The sequence below is a fragment of the Pundamilia nyererei genome, unplaced genomic scaffold (genome assembly GCF_000239375.1).
Source record: "Pundamilia nyererei isolate P.nyererei 1_Seehausen unplaced genomic scaffold, PunNye1.0 scaffold00243, whole genome shotgun sequence".
Lineage (NCBI taxonomy): Eukaryota > Metazoa > Chordata > Actinopteri > Cichliformes > Cichlidae > Pundamilia > Pundamilia nyererei.
The window spans coordinates 762,088-779,250 of NW_005187644.1; the positions used below are offsets into that span (position 1 = coordinate 762,088).

Here is a 17,163-nt window from a genome sequence, read left to right on the forward strand (position 1 = left end):
GTGTGTGTGTGTGTGTGTGTGTGTGTGTGTGTGTGTGTGTGTGTGTGTGTGTGTGTGTTGGCTAGGCACCCGGAAGAGCTTTGATCATCTCATATCAGACTCCAAAGCACCAAAGAGACCAGAAATGGAGTCAGGCATGACTACCCCTCCAAAGATGAGGCGTGTAGCAGAGAACGACTATGAGATAGGTGAGAGTATAGCACAAGGTATTGATCCTAGCACATCCTTCTATGTTTGATATGATTCTGAAGTTTGTTCAAGGACATATTCTATGTGATACCTGATTGTTGTAATTACAGAGACACAGAGAATTGGAAACTCTCACCTTCGCAAGGTGTCTGTATCAGAGTCCAATGTTCTGCTGGACGAGGAGGTGCTTACCGACCCAAAGATCCAGGCTCTGCTGCTCACTGTGCTGGTGAGGAAACACACCATACAGCTTACTTTATATGCTGTTACCTTTCAGTTCATGTTCACTTTTCACTCTTGTTGTTGTTTTTCAGGCCACCCAGGTCAAATACACCACTGATGACTTTGACCAGCGGATTCTGTATGAGTATTTAGCTGAAGCTAGTGTTGTCTTCCCAAAGGTTTTTCCAGTTGTGTAAGTAATGAACATGTCTAGTCCTGGTTATCTTGAGGTTTACTTTTTTTGTTTGTTTGTTTGACCTGAAAAATGTGACCTTTGAATTTTTCAGATATTATTTGAGTATAAAGGTAAAGTCTTCATGGTTATAACTGGGACCCAATATAAGCAGACAGGATCAAATGGCTGCTGCCAGTCTTCTGTTCTTGTTCAGATTAGGTGAAATTATCCTGGGATATTTTTGGACAATGGTTGATTTTCTGTAGTGGTAGGCCAGGCTTCATTTTGCTCTTAGATAGGGAAGCTTTCCAATCCAATACTTTGCCAATCCACCCCCAGACTCATTAAAGAGCCATTGTTCCATATAGGATGCAGCTTGCTCAGTCTTTTATCTGAATGGTTATCAGCGCCTTCTAACCAATATTTTCAGTTAAAATGTTGGTTTTAACAAATATATCCTACATCAGAACAGACGAACTCTACTATAGGTGTTCGCTTCACTAAGATTTTATAATGCTGGAAATTTTTTCTCATTTTTACACTCTTTGTGGTAATTGTGAAAATGTACCTCGATACTTTCAATTAGCAGTAAAACCCTTGAGCTTTTTAAAAGGCTAACTTGTATAACCGCATAACCATGTGCCCCAATATTGTTTTCTCTGTTCACCCTCTCAGCCACAATCTACTGGACTCCAAGATCAACACTGTGCTATCCATGTGCCAGGATATCAATCTCCTGAACCCTGTCCACGGCATTGTCCAGAGTGTGGTGTACCATGAGGAGTCACCCCCCCAGTACCAACCTTCCTATTTACAAAGTAAATTGATTTACAAGCTCTACATGCCAGCCTTCCTAGTTTTGCACTTAGTTATGTCACCTGATGCTGACAGGTACTGAAAATGGATAGAAGCTTGTAGATATTTATTCACTGAGTTGTCTTCCCCCGTTCTTAGAAGCTAAAGAAAAAAGAAGACAATTGGACGTCTTTAACTTTATGAAGATGTTTCACTACTTTCATTCCCTTCTCTTCCTTTCTCTCAATTCACAGGCTTTGGCTTTAATGGACTTTGGAGGTTTGCTGGACCCTTCTCTAAGGTACAAATAACATTTTCCTCTTGTCAGTTAGTTATTTTCACTTGGGCCACTTCAGCTGCCTTGCAGTAGAATTTCAGCTTACTAAGGAAGTACACAGCAGATCTACAACCAGGTTGTCAGTTGGTGTGTTGAAATATGAAGCATCAACTCTTGGAAGCACATACATAAATACCAAAAAGTAGCAGAGAGGCTGAAAATGATCTGTGGTCTGCTTTCATGTTGATATTGGATTATGCCGCTTCGGAAAACTAGCAAAACCCAGAACTCAATAATACAGACTCCTGAATTGCATTGACAATGCTGACTAAATGACTAATTGACTGAATATTTATTTATTTTCTTATGTTTTTTAATTTTATTTTTAAACGTTGCCCATTTTGATATATTGATATTGAATGGTTCAGCATGGAATCCTAATGTTTACACTTCTACTCTTTTCTGAGGGTGACTGGAATGTTTTTTTTAGTTTTGACATACCAGTTTAAGATCCTGGGAGAACATATGCTTACAAAACGTAAGTTTATACAGAAAGATGTTCAGGGGCCGTATGAATGCTCTATTTCTATCTAACAGACTCTATCACTCAAAAACACACACAGAAAGTGTTTTATTGTCCTTCTCCATCAATTTCTTCCATATTTACTGCATAACATTTTTGAAATGTTTCAGTCGGGTTTCAGGGCCCACAACTAGGGATGGGTATCAAAACCCGGTTCTTGTTGAGAACCGGTTCCCACTGTTTCAATTCCTTGGAATTTTTTGCCATTTTTGTAAACGATTCCCTTATCGATTCCAGTCGCCCCGAATGACGTCACCACGTTGCGGAGCGTCATTTACCTGGCAGGAAACACGGCGGCTCAAACGCTCAAAAGTTATACTTTACGAGAACGGATGACAACAGGGCAACTTGCAATACTTGCAAAGTAGATATTTCATTTAAGAGAGGAAACACTACGAATATGCAAAAGCATTTGCTCACAAAACACACGATGACCTTAAATGAATGTCGTGTTTTTAATTCGCTCCAGACTCGTGAATCTCAGCCCAGCAGCAGCGGTAACGTTTGCACGTCCTCTCCCGTTAATGCGGCAGGTAAATAATCAACTAACAGAGCATATTATGTTAGCGCGATCTGCCTTATTACAAAACCTGCCATTACTGTGCATTTAGTGACCATGATGAGAGAGACAGAGTCTGGCTCAGATGCTGGCAGTTCTCGCTGCAGTCTATCGGTAGCGTCTCCTTTCAGGCCAGGATAGACGAATGTCACCGAGCAGAGACTCAGTTTGTGGTCAAAGGCTTGCACCCATTTGCCACAGCAGATGATTTTCAGTAAGTGAATTTGTTTAATTGTAGGCAGGGACATTACTGGATATTCTTGTGTAATTGCTACAGAATAATTTATGCTATACTTTGTTATTGCTACAGAAGAATATTTATTTTATTATTTTACATTTACAATTTTTTTCCCTGGGGACCCTGTGACACCCATTGAAGAGCCGTAGGCTGGAACTCTTAAGATCTCACTGCTGGGTTTGTAAGGCCATGTTACTCCTAAATTTCTATCTTGTTCAAAGAGAAGATATAAAACGAAGTTCTAAGCTAATCGACCTTAGTGTTCTCCTTTTTTAAAAAGAATCGATAAAGAATCGAATCGTTAAACAGAATCGAAAATGGAATCTGAATCGTGAAAATCTTATCAATACCCATCCCTACCCACAACAGAATCTGCCCTGCTAAAAGTATACAATGATGTGCTCCTGTCAGTTTACTCTGGGGACTGTACCATCCTCCTCCTCAACCTGCACTTTAGTGCTGGTATCAGCTGCAGAGAACTACACTGGTTCAGTTCAGTTTTATTTTGCTATACAGGACCAATCACAACAACAGTTGCCTCAGGGCGCTTTACCTCATACCTGAAAAATTAAACTTTCTCTGTCATCATTGGAAATTATTCTTCAACAGCAACACTTTGCTGTGTACCTCAGGTTCCATCTTATCACTTGTGTAGAAAGAGCATAGAAAAAAGTGCTTGTGCAAATGGGTGTAAATGAGTTGTTTAAAGCGATATATAAGAACCAGTCCATAGTTCAATTTAAATGAACTAAACACATCAGGTGTGAAAGCACCTTTAAACTCAGAGGGGACCGGACGTTTGCTGTGGTTGGTCAAATCTGCTCTCTCAATTAAGTCTTTTAAAACTAGACTTAAAACTTATTTTTAGTCATCGGTATTTGAGTTTATCCGAGTCTTTCTGCTCATCGCATCTCCTGTGCCTTTTTTGAGGCATGACTGTGTATGTTTTGCACCCTCAAATTCTTCTTTTAATACAGCACTTAAGTTTAAAGAACTCTATGCAGTCCTGTATACGTGCACTCTTACTCCTTCCAAAAGAATTCAGAGTGTGAGTAGCAGCCAGGTGCTGCTAATAAAATGCACTTGATAAACCAATCATCAGAAAGTGTCAGCACCTTTAGAAATCCAGTTTTGGCATTATTATTTATTAGTGGAAAGACTCAAACAGTTGCCAATCTTAACTCAAACCATGCAATGGTTTGCACTTAGTGAAACTGCAAAATACCTAAAGGCAGGCTACAGAGGCCTCAGGTAGCATGTTAAATGTTTATGACAGTACAAGTAAAGAAAGACTCCAGTGTGGCTTGGTTTGGAGGGATTTCCAGAAGAAAGCCGTTTGTCTCTAAAATGAACATTGCAGCACTGATTAGGTTTGTAAAGATACATCAGAGCAAACCACAAGACTTCTGGAACCATTTTCTTTGAATAAACAAGAACAAATTGGAGATGTTTGTCATTAATTACAGCATCTGGCCACCTTGTTGACCATCAACTCCTCTGTATATTCTAGAGTCAAGGGGCCAACTGTCTGACAGTTAAAACTTGATAAAAACTGGGTCATGTCACAAAAATATTCTTCAGCACACCAGGAAATCTGCTACAGAAAGGTTGAAGAAAGAGAATTAGTTGTTGTTGAAAGCCCAGAGTCCAGCAAGTATTCAAAATAAAAAGTGTCTATGGGAGGTAATCAAATGTCTAAATTAAGAAAACCTCTCATGCGCACAGCAGTTTTGTCAACACCACCAACAGTTTGTTTTCATGACGCAATTAGTAAAGCAATGTTAAATAATTTTAATTATAACCAGTGAAACAGAGCATGTTACCATCCCATCTGAAAAATCCACCCGATAAAGTGTTGACACGGGCCAGATTCTTAGGCTCTTTCGGCATTTGGTTGCAGTTGTTATGCAGACGACATTGGGTTTCACTGACTGAGGATGAACCTCGTCTGTGCTGCTGTTAGACCTTGTTACCTGACTCTGCTGTTGCTCATTGTGTTTGTTGTTTGTGCAGCAAACCCAGATTCCAGACTACGCTGAGCTGATTGTCAAGTTCTTGGAGGCATTGATTGACAGCTACCTGCCAGCAGCTGACGAGGAACGAGGGGAGGAGCAACTGAGGACACCTACTTCCCCCTACCCTCCTACCAGCCAGAGCCAGCTTAGCATCACTGCCAACCTCAACCTGTCAAACTCGATGACCTCACTGGCCACTTCACAGCACTCACCAGGTGTCCATCTCTCTCTACAACAAAAAGCATACAGTCACTCTAACTCTCTGTATTAAAGCTTCCTGTTTTTTCACCTCGTCTACATGTTTTACTTCATCATCTAGTGAAATCAAATCAAAATGTTCTCATCCAAGTCACAGTCCAGAGAGAAAGCTGGTCACATTCTTGTCCTACGTTACCTCCTTTTGTTTGAAAAGAAATTTCTTGTAAAGGGTTAAATATTTACCAGGAAATTTTCTTGAATCATCTCGAGGGGGTTAGATGCTGAGAATTATTTTTTTGGACTAGAATTATTTTTTTGCACAAAGAGAAGACTTTGAGACATGCGTAGTGTTACCTCATGTCAGTCGTCTGTCTGTGTCTTGTGTTACAGACAGTAAAACCAAAAAAGTTAATCTGTTAGTGATTAATCATCAAAGAAGATTCACAGAAACATAAAGAGAACGGTTCATGTTACTTGAAGTTGCTCTAAAAACAACTTTCTAAAGGAAAGTAGTCAGTGATGGGAGAGGTGATGTTTTAGATGTTCTGACTTGCACGACATGATCACTCCTGCGATCAAAGAGATCTCAATAAAGTCTCTGACGCAGTACTCACGTCTACCAAACCTTCCACTACACTGGCAGCCCTGATGAAGTGTGGTTAAAAAATACTAAATTTGCATTGTTTCCCTTTTCACCTTTATCTCTAGAACCAGGCTACAGTAACATCAGCAGCTCGTCTATTTAAGAATAGACGAGCTGCTGCAAATTCATAATAAGCGGGCGGTTCCGTCTTCTGCATGCTCAACCCAGGAAGCACCCTTAGCTTAAATAAGCACCCACTGTGAGGTATGGTTTATAGCTATTTCCACAACAGGTCTGCCTTGGGCCTTGTGTTGTGTGCAGGATGTAACAAAGAACACCTTTCGACACTGTCCTGACCTGATTCTTCAACAGTTTGTTATGAGGTTGAAGGATATAATATAGACATTTTAAGACTACTAAGAAATTAACAGTGAGTGGCAGTTTACTTTATTTGTACAATGAATACATGTCACATATAAAAACAAAACTTCTGTTAAAATGCAACGCAGTATAGAAAGGAAAAGAAACTCAAAGAGCTTATTTGAAGTCTGTTTAATTAGAAAAAAACACATTTACAAACTCTGCAAGTCTACCTAACCAAAAGAATTACCACTCTCAAACTGTTAGCATCCATCCATAAATCCATGTATTGTAGCAGTCATAAGGCACAGGCTAAATAGAGAGACAGTCGTTTTCATTGACAATTTGCATCAACCTAAGATGCAAATTGGACTGGGAGGGAGCCGAAATACCAGAGATAAAGTCCACACACTGAGACGACATGCAAGCTCCACACAGAGAGGGCCCCTGGATGTAGATGCAGGACCGTCTTGCTGTGAGGCGACAGTGCTAACCGCTGCACCACGTCTTCTTCGCTGTACCTTTCATTCATCAGACTTGTAAATGTTTTAATTAGATAATTTCCCAAGATTAGAAACATGTGGTTGGTCTCAATAACAATATAATCTAAAGAGATTTTAAGAAAAATGAAATGGTCGAGAAAACAATCCCAGACGAAGGGAATGCCTTTAAAGCCTGTCATCCCTGTGTTCCTCCAGGTGTAGATAAGGAGAATGTCCAGTTGTCCCCCAGCTCAGCTTTGTCCAGTGGAGGTCGTACTCGCCATGGTTCAGCCAGTCAGGTCCAGAAGCAGCGCAGTGCTGGCAGCTTCAAGAGACCCAGCATCAAGAAGATTGTCTGATCGACCAGAGAAGACAGCTGCCCCGTCACACATATACTTTCTTTCTCCCCCTCTCCACCTGTCCCAGGCCTGCCAGGCCTCATGCTGCACTCCACATTTACTCTTTAGTTCCTCCTTCACGGTTGTTGCTTTGGCAGAACAGGTGATCGTGTGTTTCGTAACAAGGAGGAATATTAGCAAGGGCAAACTTGAATTCTGCTGCTTGATTTTTATTTATTTTATAATTTTTTTATCATTATAATTGTTTTCTTTCTCTCTTTCTTTTCTCAAATCTTTAAATTTAGAGAGTACATGGTGTCAGACAGGCTCCTTCTCTTCATAGGGACAGTGTTTGGAAACACTTTAACTGTCCTGCAGTGAGGGAAGCCACACTTTAAGTGGAAAACACTGAAGGGAAAACGGTGTGAATGGATTTGGATGTCGACTGTGATGTGTCTCGGTTGGCACAGTCCAAACAGGAAGTCTCTGACTTCAGGCAAGTCCCTTGGCCTTCCTCCAGACTAAATATTCCAGTGTCAGTGAGATGGACCAAACGACAACAGTAAATAGGTGATTGGGTGTGTCTGCGAGAAAAGACCTCTTCTCTGGACATCTCAGCTCCCCTCTCCCAGTACTGTACATATGTTACATAGATTATGTATAACTAGTCCTTAGTTCTAATTTAGATGTGGATGTTTTCTCCATGGTGTGCCTTTGTCAGGGTTTTTCAATGTGTACAATTTGTAAAGTAAAATTTAAATCTTGCTGGGGACAAAGACCAGGTACTAATCTTGGAGGCGAGCCATCCATATCTTCACAAGTTCACCAAGCTATGTCACGACAGGCCTCCAATGATCATCAAATATACAATCATCAATATACCCTGCTGCCTGAAAATATTTATCTTGTACAAGTAGATCATAGTACACGAATCATCTATTTACTTTCCATAAACTGTCTTTCAACATGAAGATTGCAAAACACTAGAGAAAATGCATCTGTAAATAGCTGCGAGCTTTCGGGTTTGTTTGGTTTTTCTGTCCTCGTGTTTTTTGTTGATATTTTATTATGAACTGTATTTTTTTTAGCAGCATAGCATTAAATTTGTTTACACATGGACCACGAAAATTGAGTAATAGGCAATAATCCTCAACTCTCAAACTTTGTCAACCTCTACCTTTTTTTTTTTTTTCCTTCACACAAACCGGAAGAACACATTACTGTCAGCTTGGTGCAATATGTGGCCAACTTCTGAGTTACTTGTTCAAATAGAGATTTAACTCATAGTGGTGTCTAGGTGTGTTTCATCTCGGCAGTCTGAGCTGGATCCTTGAAAGGAAAGTCCAACCAGTAAGCAGCTTCGTCTGTTAGAGGAGTTGACTGTGCTCTTCTGTTTTTAAATCTGACTAAAGTCACCACTGTTCCCTTCTGTACGAAAGTGAAAATCAAAAAACTCGTCACTGTCATGCAGCCAGAGTCTTGCCTTCTACTTGGCTCATAAACGAGCCGTAGCTCACGTCCTGAGCCTCTGCTGTTTTGGGCTTTCAGTGATCTTTGCTGTGCAATCATCATTTTCATAACAAAATTATTACTAAATATTAGCTTTACTCACAGAAACTCATTACCTTTATTATTCAGGATGATTTTCAAAATAAATGTATTTTATTGACAAACACTTTGTTTTATCAGCAAACATTACCAGTATTGAAATAATAATATTCGTGTTTACTTTTCATGTTCTTATAAACATTGATTTTGAAAATAAGCCTAAAACAGACTTTTTTTTTTAAAATTGTGATTATAGCCATCAGCTGCTTTATCCCCAGATGTCTTTGCTAAGATGGAGTATTAAGTAATCGTCCATCTGCCCGGCCCTTAAAACCATGTCTGAATCCCATCTACTGGACAGAAACTGGTTCTGAATTATGTCAACAGTGTCAGAAGCACCTGTTTCCAAGATGTAGGTGTCATGTTATCTTTATATACGCCTGATAGCTCACAGCAGTACCAAAAAGTGTAAAATTAGACAATTTTCTACAAAATTACCCAAAACAATAGGTCACAGAGCAGAACAAAGCACTAAGACTGTGACTTATGGTTCATTTCTATAGCTCCTTTGACCTTTTCTGAGAACAAAATGTTTGATCAAAGAGGGTGACAAAGTGACTGACTATAGTGGCAACTGACAGTGCTGGACATTTACTTTATATGTAGCTGCCCACAAAAAAGATCAGGTATTCAGAAAGAAATGGGCATCATACCCCGCTCCATTTGGTATGGTTTTCTAGCATTACTGAAAAATGGTGAAATAAAATGTGGTTTGGGTTTCAGTCCTTTAAAGTAATTCCAGAGCTCCCAGTCCGCATGATCATAGAGATGACAGGTCTTCACTTGCAGAGACTGAGCAGATTCTTTGGGGGAAGTACGTGGTAGTAAATGCTTTTCATCTGTGTGGCTTTAGAACGGTCGACATAACAAGAATTGTGTTTCAGCTCATTTACTACATATCACGGGAACTGTGCATCACTGCTGACTGTTTTCAAAGCATGCTGTTGTGTTTTAGATGCTGTACTGCAGTTCTAACTTTCAGGGCAGCCTGCATGTGGTAATAGAAAGTGAGATAACAAAACAAATCTGCAGTACAACCCAACACGTCTCTACGTGCAATGGTGTCAAAGTATAAGAAACCGGAATGGTTTACTTTTACACTCACACTGTTCCACTCACTACATATGTTGGTCACAATACTCCGAAAATTGTTCACAATTAAAATTAAATCATTAAAAATTATTGGCTCTTTCATTATTGGGTTTTTTAAACTGCCAGTCATTGCTATCGTTATTGTCTTTCCATTATTATTATTATTACTCTTCACAATAACAATAAACCTCTGACAACACGAGCAGTCACGACGGTCAGTATAGATTACTTGACCTGCCTTGCAGGCTGATCTGGATGTTGGAACCTGTAGCTGTTTTGAGAAAATGACTTGCTTTGGAAGTGATCACAAAATTTGTAGTGACACTGTGTCCTGGATCTGTGCAGTTAGTCAAAACACTTTAATCTATGCATAAAAAGAGTTGAGTATTGTTGAACAACTATGAATTTATTTTAAACATATTTTTTAAAGATTAATGTCATTTGTTGATACATCTGTGAATCGGTCGCAACAGATTTCTTTCCTTGTCTTGTAGTGGTCTGACAGGATGTTATTTTCTACTGTGCATGTAGCTCTTTCAGTCAGTATATCATGAGATTTGTCATAAAGGAGATAGAGAAATCCTTTAATGAAGGATGTTTAGTTAAATAAATGAACACATGAAACGTGACTTCTTATGTTGGCCTCCATGAGGCCATCGCTAACAGATTTTCTTGTATAAAATCAAAGAGTCAAATTCAAACAAGAAATATGTATTGCTGAAGTCCTAACATAGTTTTAAAGTACCAGAAGTTAATAAATGCCCAAAGAGTTCCATTGATGTACAATCTGAAAGGGCCTGGAGGAAAAAAACATTTCTGAATGTTCCAGTGGGCTTCAGTCTTGCAGCTTTCTGGTCAGAGTGCTGAAAATGCAGGTAACTCTGGACACTTGACAGTTCTTCTATGTCAACTTCAGGCTACACAATTTGTCCATCCGAAATACTCATTCTGTCAGAATAGATGGTAATAGAGACCAAAATGTTTTGCCTTAGTTTGACAGAGACGTATAATTGGATCCATCAATATTGCTTCCTGACGAATCGTAGCATGGTGCCTTTCATGATTTGTGAGATGTCATTAGGATGGATTTAAAAGGAAGTGGCTGCTGGGAACAAGAAAAGTGTTGTCTGACCCTAGCTCCCTCATCCACTTTTCTCATTTCCAGTGTGTAAATCCTCTCCTATAGTCTTAGCCCCTTACACCCAAAACATGAGTGGTGGCGGCGCAAATGCAAGGAGAAATGAGTCACCACAGCACCTGTCTACAATGAACATGAACGTCAGTGTTTATAAAAAAAAAAATTCACACTGACGTGACGAGAATGTATGGATGCAATTTTTTATACACTGGATGTGTATAGTTAAATCACGCCATCATTCATCTGAGAACTGCAACTTTCATGCAGAGATGGATTTCCAGGTCACAGGCAGATGTGAAACTAGAGACTGTCAAAGATGGGCTGTTAGTGCACTCTGTATTACTGTTGGTTGTAGAAGTTGTATTATGAGGTAAAAAAAAAAAAAGGTAACCATTCTGTCAGATTGATTGTCATCCAATGTGAATTTAATAATGGGAATTTAAAAAAGAAACAAAACAAAAAAAAAACATCAAATGTGATGTCATGTAATATTTTGTCTCTAATCCTGGCATTAGAAAGTGTTGGTGGTATGACTCACAGCTGTATAACTGCTAAAAAAAAAAGCCCTTCCTATCATTTGAAGCATCTCCAGACCTCGAAGCTACTGATGATACTGAACAGATACCACGAGTGTGATGTGTTAAAATCTTATTTGACATCAGATTTTCCCAAATATTTTCTAGAGCCACACTGCAGTCACTGAGATTATGTAACTAGGCCTCCTCTAAGATCAAAATGCAGCATCAAGTTTTCTCTCTTCTTTTTCTTTTGACCCTTCAATTTGTTAAAACTCAATGAGAAACTCATGAGATGTGGATCATACAGTCACTGATGCTGTTAAGGGACATATTTCTTTAGAGTTCAGTGTCAGAATTGCATTGAAACATCTCACGAGTAAGTCTGCTCACCACTCCTCACAAGTGAACTGTTGTTAAAGATATACTACAGAACTATGTCCACAGCCATCCGGTCAAAGAATCAGCTACTATACCTTTAACCAAACACAATCAGGAAACATCTGAAGGTCAGCTGTATTTGAGGAACAAGGCAACGGGTTTCCATTATTTCCAGGTTTTAGTTTGACTTGTGTGAATGAAACTATTAAAAATATATATCCATAACCTCTGACACAAGTGGTTAACTTGCACTAATTTAAAAATGGTCATGGGTTTGTAAAGATGAAAAACCTCAAAATGCGGCATGTTTTATTTGATGTTATGCAAAATTCAATGTCTGTAGAGTATTAGCCGGAGTTTTGTTTTTAATGCAGTATGTGTGGAATTGTAAATACTTTGTGTACAATTTGAGATGGTATATTTACTATACTGTACATATGTGTGACATTGTATCATTTTGTTTTTGTAAAACAGTTAGTTTCTGTATAATAATAAACAAATTTAACTACTCCAGTGTTAGTAATAAAATGGTTTACTCTTCAAAATTATGAATTTGTGTGACATTTTTAGTAAATACATCTTAGCAACAATGTAAAATTAAGTTTCTAAAAGAAAGTGCTCGTAGGTCTGTTTCAGGTGAATATCTCATATCTTCATACTATCTTCTGCAGCATAGGTCCACCTACAAGGGTGGAGTCAAAGTTCCTACAAACATACACTAAATGATGTAGACAGTGGACTACAGGCAATCTATAAATGACATGAAGATTGTTGTTCAGATTTAACTGAGTTGTGACACCAAAATCTTTGGTATGAAACATATACCTTTTTTCTTCTGTGAATTACACTTGGTCATTATAAATAAAGACACCGGAGAATATATATATTACTTATTTTATCTTCATCGTCAAAGTAATTCAGTTATGTTTTTCCATATATCCACTGGCACAGACAATAAGACGATATTATTAGCCAATTCAATCTATTTTTTATAAATTGTAAAAATAAAAAATAAAAAAAATCAGAGCATAATTTTGTTTCTTTTACAGTTCTGTTTCCAAATTTGTAATTTAATATTTTAATACTTCTGGTCTTCACTATAAATTTGGTACCTAAAACAGATTACTACTTTATACCTGTCTGCTATAAACCAGCATACAACTGATTTCTTGTGTTTGTGAAGTTACATTTCATTAATTGCAAAACCAAAAGTAAAATAAGTCAGTTGGTTAAAATACAAACTCGCATTCCAGTTTTAACCACAAAAGCTGGTTTGCTCTGAACCACATACAGTTTTAGAATGACCAGCATGGAGGAAGCCAGAGCCAACGAGGCGCAAAGAGATCCAACGGCAAACTGCTGAGAAAGGCTCCAGCTGACCAGAGGCATCTACTACAAAGCAGGATTTTGGCTGGTCCAGGCAACTTCAGGGTTAACCCTGGGACGACCCACACCTCTGGAGCAATCATTTCTTAAGCCCTCAGATGAAGTAAACCAGGTCAGCCAGCTATTGCTGTCCTCCTCCATCCTGTGTGATGATTGATGGGTCCATGTTGTTGTCCCCACTAGCTCTGTGGAGGATATGGGGGTCCCCTCTCCTTGTGTTTCTTCACTCTGGTAATCAAGATGAGCTAGATCTTCTCATGCCTGTGGAGCAATTACGAGCTTCATGTGAAAATATTGAAATTTGCCAAAGCTGCCAGTTTCACACCCTTTAACAAAAACTCATAGTTTTTAACCTCCTAAGACCTGAACTCTTCCACGGCATGCATTTTTCATTTCTCTTTGATATTTGGGCATATTGGGAACCAGTGAATGTAAAAACAAAGAATTACCAGATTTTTTTTACCTGATTTTTGTTTCTAAGAAAAATGAGAGCCACATATGAGGATATTCGTTTAAAATTTCGATAGAACAGTAGCAGTATAATGTCCTTGTAAGTGGATATCAGGCCCTTGTAGAGCAAAATTGAGTATTTTGGTCTATATAACCCAAAATGGGATGTCCACATATGTGGATGCCAGGTCTTAAGAGGTTAATGTAACCCAAGACCAACTGTTCCCACTAGGTGGCGCTTTGACCATTGTCAAATATGGCAGATGAAATGTGTTCAGGGTCAAAGCCTGATCACATATGAAAAATTTGGTCCAGACTGGATAATGCATGTGTGGGTGACAGCATATTAAAATTCCATAGCGAATGATCAAAATTCGCTGTGGTGCCACGGCCACCGCCTTTGAAGAAAACGCAAAAGCTCTGCAGTTTCTGTAGTTTAGACTGACCAAATATGAAGTTGAGCCGATAAAATCCCTAGGAGTTTGCAAAAGTACAACAAAATTTGCAAAATCAAAAGTTTTAACCAAAAATATCGCAGTTTTATGAGTTTTTGAGCATGTTAAAAAGACCATTTTGGGGGAAAATACTAGTAATAATAAACGGAGCAATTACAATGGGGCCTATCTGACTTCACGTACATGATTTAATACAGGGTTTAAGTTTAAACTTCAAAATCACTTCATTACATTTTCTTCTTTTCTGTGTTATTCTTAAAATAGAAAATCAATTTCCCATTTGAACATTCACTATGGATATAACTCAAGTTTCAGTTAAAGTAATTATACTTCAGTTAGATTTGTCTTTAGCATGTTCTCACATGACCATTCATTTGAACATAATCCCTTTTTAAGTGAAACACGGGAATATTTTCTTCACTTCCTCTTTAAAACTCTGGCCATTTCTCAATATGCGTATTTGTATGTACTTGAGTTGTGATACGTCATCAGTCGCAGACCAAGTAGTGTTCCAAGTACGCTCAAAATGCCCGGATGTGTTCTCGCTCCTCCCATTCTATCGAGCGTGCAGCCAAATATCCCAGAATGCATTTCGTCCAAAACTCAAATGGCGGAGGAGGGCGGGTAAAGAGTTTGAAATATTACTGTTTCTGTGACACAAAATAAACTTTTAAGAGATTTTCATGCGATGATGTAGGTGTGTAAATTACACAGCCAAACTCACCAGCTTGATACCTGACGGTAGTGATGGTCAAATGACGCTTTCTGAAGCACTGAAAGCTTGTGTTGAAAAACGGTTCATTACTCGAAGCTTTTCAACACAGTCCTCTCTGGTGACATCTGGTGGCCTAAAATATGAAGAGCAGCGTGAATCCACAAAATAAAACCAACTGCTTCATTATGATTGCCCACTCTACTGAGTGGAATTCTGTCTGATATTGGGCCGCCGTTGTGTTGCTTTGAACGTGTATTTTTTTGGTGGTTAAAAAAAAGTGTTTTATTTGTTTAATAAATTGTTTTGACCAGTAAACTCTCCTTGTTATGCAGCATGGTGTGGTCTTTCTTTGCTTGTGACTTCTTGATGTTGGTAAATACAATAATTGAAAAATACCACAATTCTAATATATATACATATAATAATGTAAAACACATTATGGAGTATGCTTCCGCTGTGAGGTCCTGCCTCCATGCAGGTATGCAATTAATCGCCAGAATCGTATATGTGCAGACACATAGAAGGAATTTGGTTCCAGTAGATGGTGGCTCTCAAGCACAGCAATGTAAATCACTCACACACACACACACACACACACACACACACACACACACACACACGTCTATATATACATTACACATGCGTACACATACATGCACAAAGCTGTGTAAACCAACTATAAATAACTAATCTAAACTTATATACATAAAATACAGAAATTAAATGAGGTGGAATGAATACTACAGAATGTACATAAGGTGCAGTTGCAGTCTGGCAGTGGACGGGTGTATTTATAAATAATATTATATTAGGGAAATTTCCCCAGACATATTTTTGACCTGGGGGTAGAATTGATTGTGAAATGGAAAAGGAAAAATGCTTATGAACTTGCAAATTAAAAACATGATGCATTTAAGGTAACCCTTTCTCATTTTTATTTAAGAAGAGAATTTGTTCTAGTGTGCGATGGCCGAACCTGTTCCTTTTCATGGAGATAATTTCTCCTGCCTTAAGGAAAATCCCTTCACATGGCACAGAGGAGGCTGGAGTGCAGAGAAACTGGTAGAGATGCAGTTATACAGTCTACCTGGGCCCCACAAACGATCAGATAAAGAGAATAAAGAAATTCAATTGCTGCACATTTGGCAGACTAACATTTTCAGATTAATTAAACAATAAAATATATAGTTTTACAACATTACATGTAGAGTCAAGTGGAAGTTTTTCTAAAGTTATTTAATGATATTTATATTATGGAAGCAGATTTTTGACATTTTACCTTTTTCCCGTTTTCAGATATAATAAACACGCACAAAACAAAAGCAAACGGCCAGAACACAAAGCTGTAAAACCCACCTGATCGACAAAAATCAACTCAAAATTCTCCCACACAACAGAACCTCCTTTATTCCTCGCTGGCTCCAAATCTCTCAGTGGAATGATCAGTGGTTCGCTGTCACCATCAAAACACTCCACAAATCCCGGGAATGATTTGCTTCCTTATAAACCATTGAATCAGACACCGAAGCAGTTAGGCTCTAAATGAAGCTTCGGACGTCACTGATCACGTGACTCTGGCCAAACGAGTCAAGCTTCGACACAGTGCTTCTGAAGCAGTGTGTTGATTTTTTTGACACACGCACCAGAGCTTCAGCTTCAAGCGGGCCATCACTACCTGACGGGGAGGTCAAGGTTCACTAGAGCCAGCGAGCACACCTGACTCCGGACACATCATTGTTTTCCAAAAATGGCAGGAAATGAAGCCACGTCGTGCATATTAACCACAGTTATTGGTGCGACCCTTTTTGGTACAGCTGACCTTACTTAGCAAGTAAACCTGTGTGTTGTGTCTGACTACTGCTTTGTGGAGAGGCGGGTGCTTCTTTTGGTTTGGCAGGCTAGATGAAACAATGGCGTGTTGCTGCCATCTACTGTTCACTACTTCCCAAGTTTTCTTCTAGATAAGCGAGCTAGCCACACGCTCAGTCTCAGGTCTCTATATTCTCTACAGGTTAGCACTGCATAAGTAATGTAACAGCTTTCCTTTTAAAAATATTGAAAACAGTTTTTCCAGTTGATCAAAGTCTCTGAACAGCTTTTTCCTTTGATGAACATGCTGCTGCATTACATCGAGGTGTCTCTAGAGTCAGGTCAGGTCTGGTTCTGCTCCTTAAATGCTAAAAAACCTGCAGCTGAATCACTGTATATATGATGCAGTATCGTGCCTTTGGTCCTCAACCCACCAGAGAGCCCATAAAACTGATCTGATATACACAAGCTTTTTTTAAAACTCTGTTTTCAGTATGTACACACTACAAGCCACTCTGCTACTTACATGACCTTTGACCCATCTGTATAAACTTGTAAATAGCCAATCCAAAGGTGTTCCATCCTAGAGTAGGTTATTTT

The 17,163-nt window shown here is 38.9% G+C and overlaps 1 protein-coding gene across 1 annotated transcript in view; it reads left to right on the plus strand.

Annotated features, from left to right (window-relative positions):
• Window positions 1–11,218, plus strand: part of nf1a (neurofibromin 1a) — a 133,727-nt gene extending 122,509 nt beyond the window's left edge. The window contains exons 51-57 of the mRNA XM_013914980.1: window positions 66–188; window positions 300–418; window positions 504–604; window positions 1,262–1,404; window positions 1,636–1,682; window positions 5,052–5,268; window positions 6,893–11,218. Coding sequence (XP_013770434.1) covers window positions 66–188; window positions 300–418; window positions 504–604; window positions 1,262–1,404; window positions 1,636–1,682; window positions 5,052–5,268; window positions 6,893–7,035 — 893 coding nt within the window. The 3' untranslated portion in view covers window positions 7,036–11,218. The remainder of the gene's footprint in view (window positions 1–65; window positions 189–299; window positions 419–503; window positions 605–1,261; window positions 1,405–1,635; window positions 1,683–5,051; window positions 5,269–6,892) is intronic.
• Window positions 11,219–17,163: the final 5,945 nt, after the last annotated feature.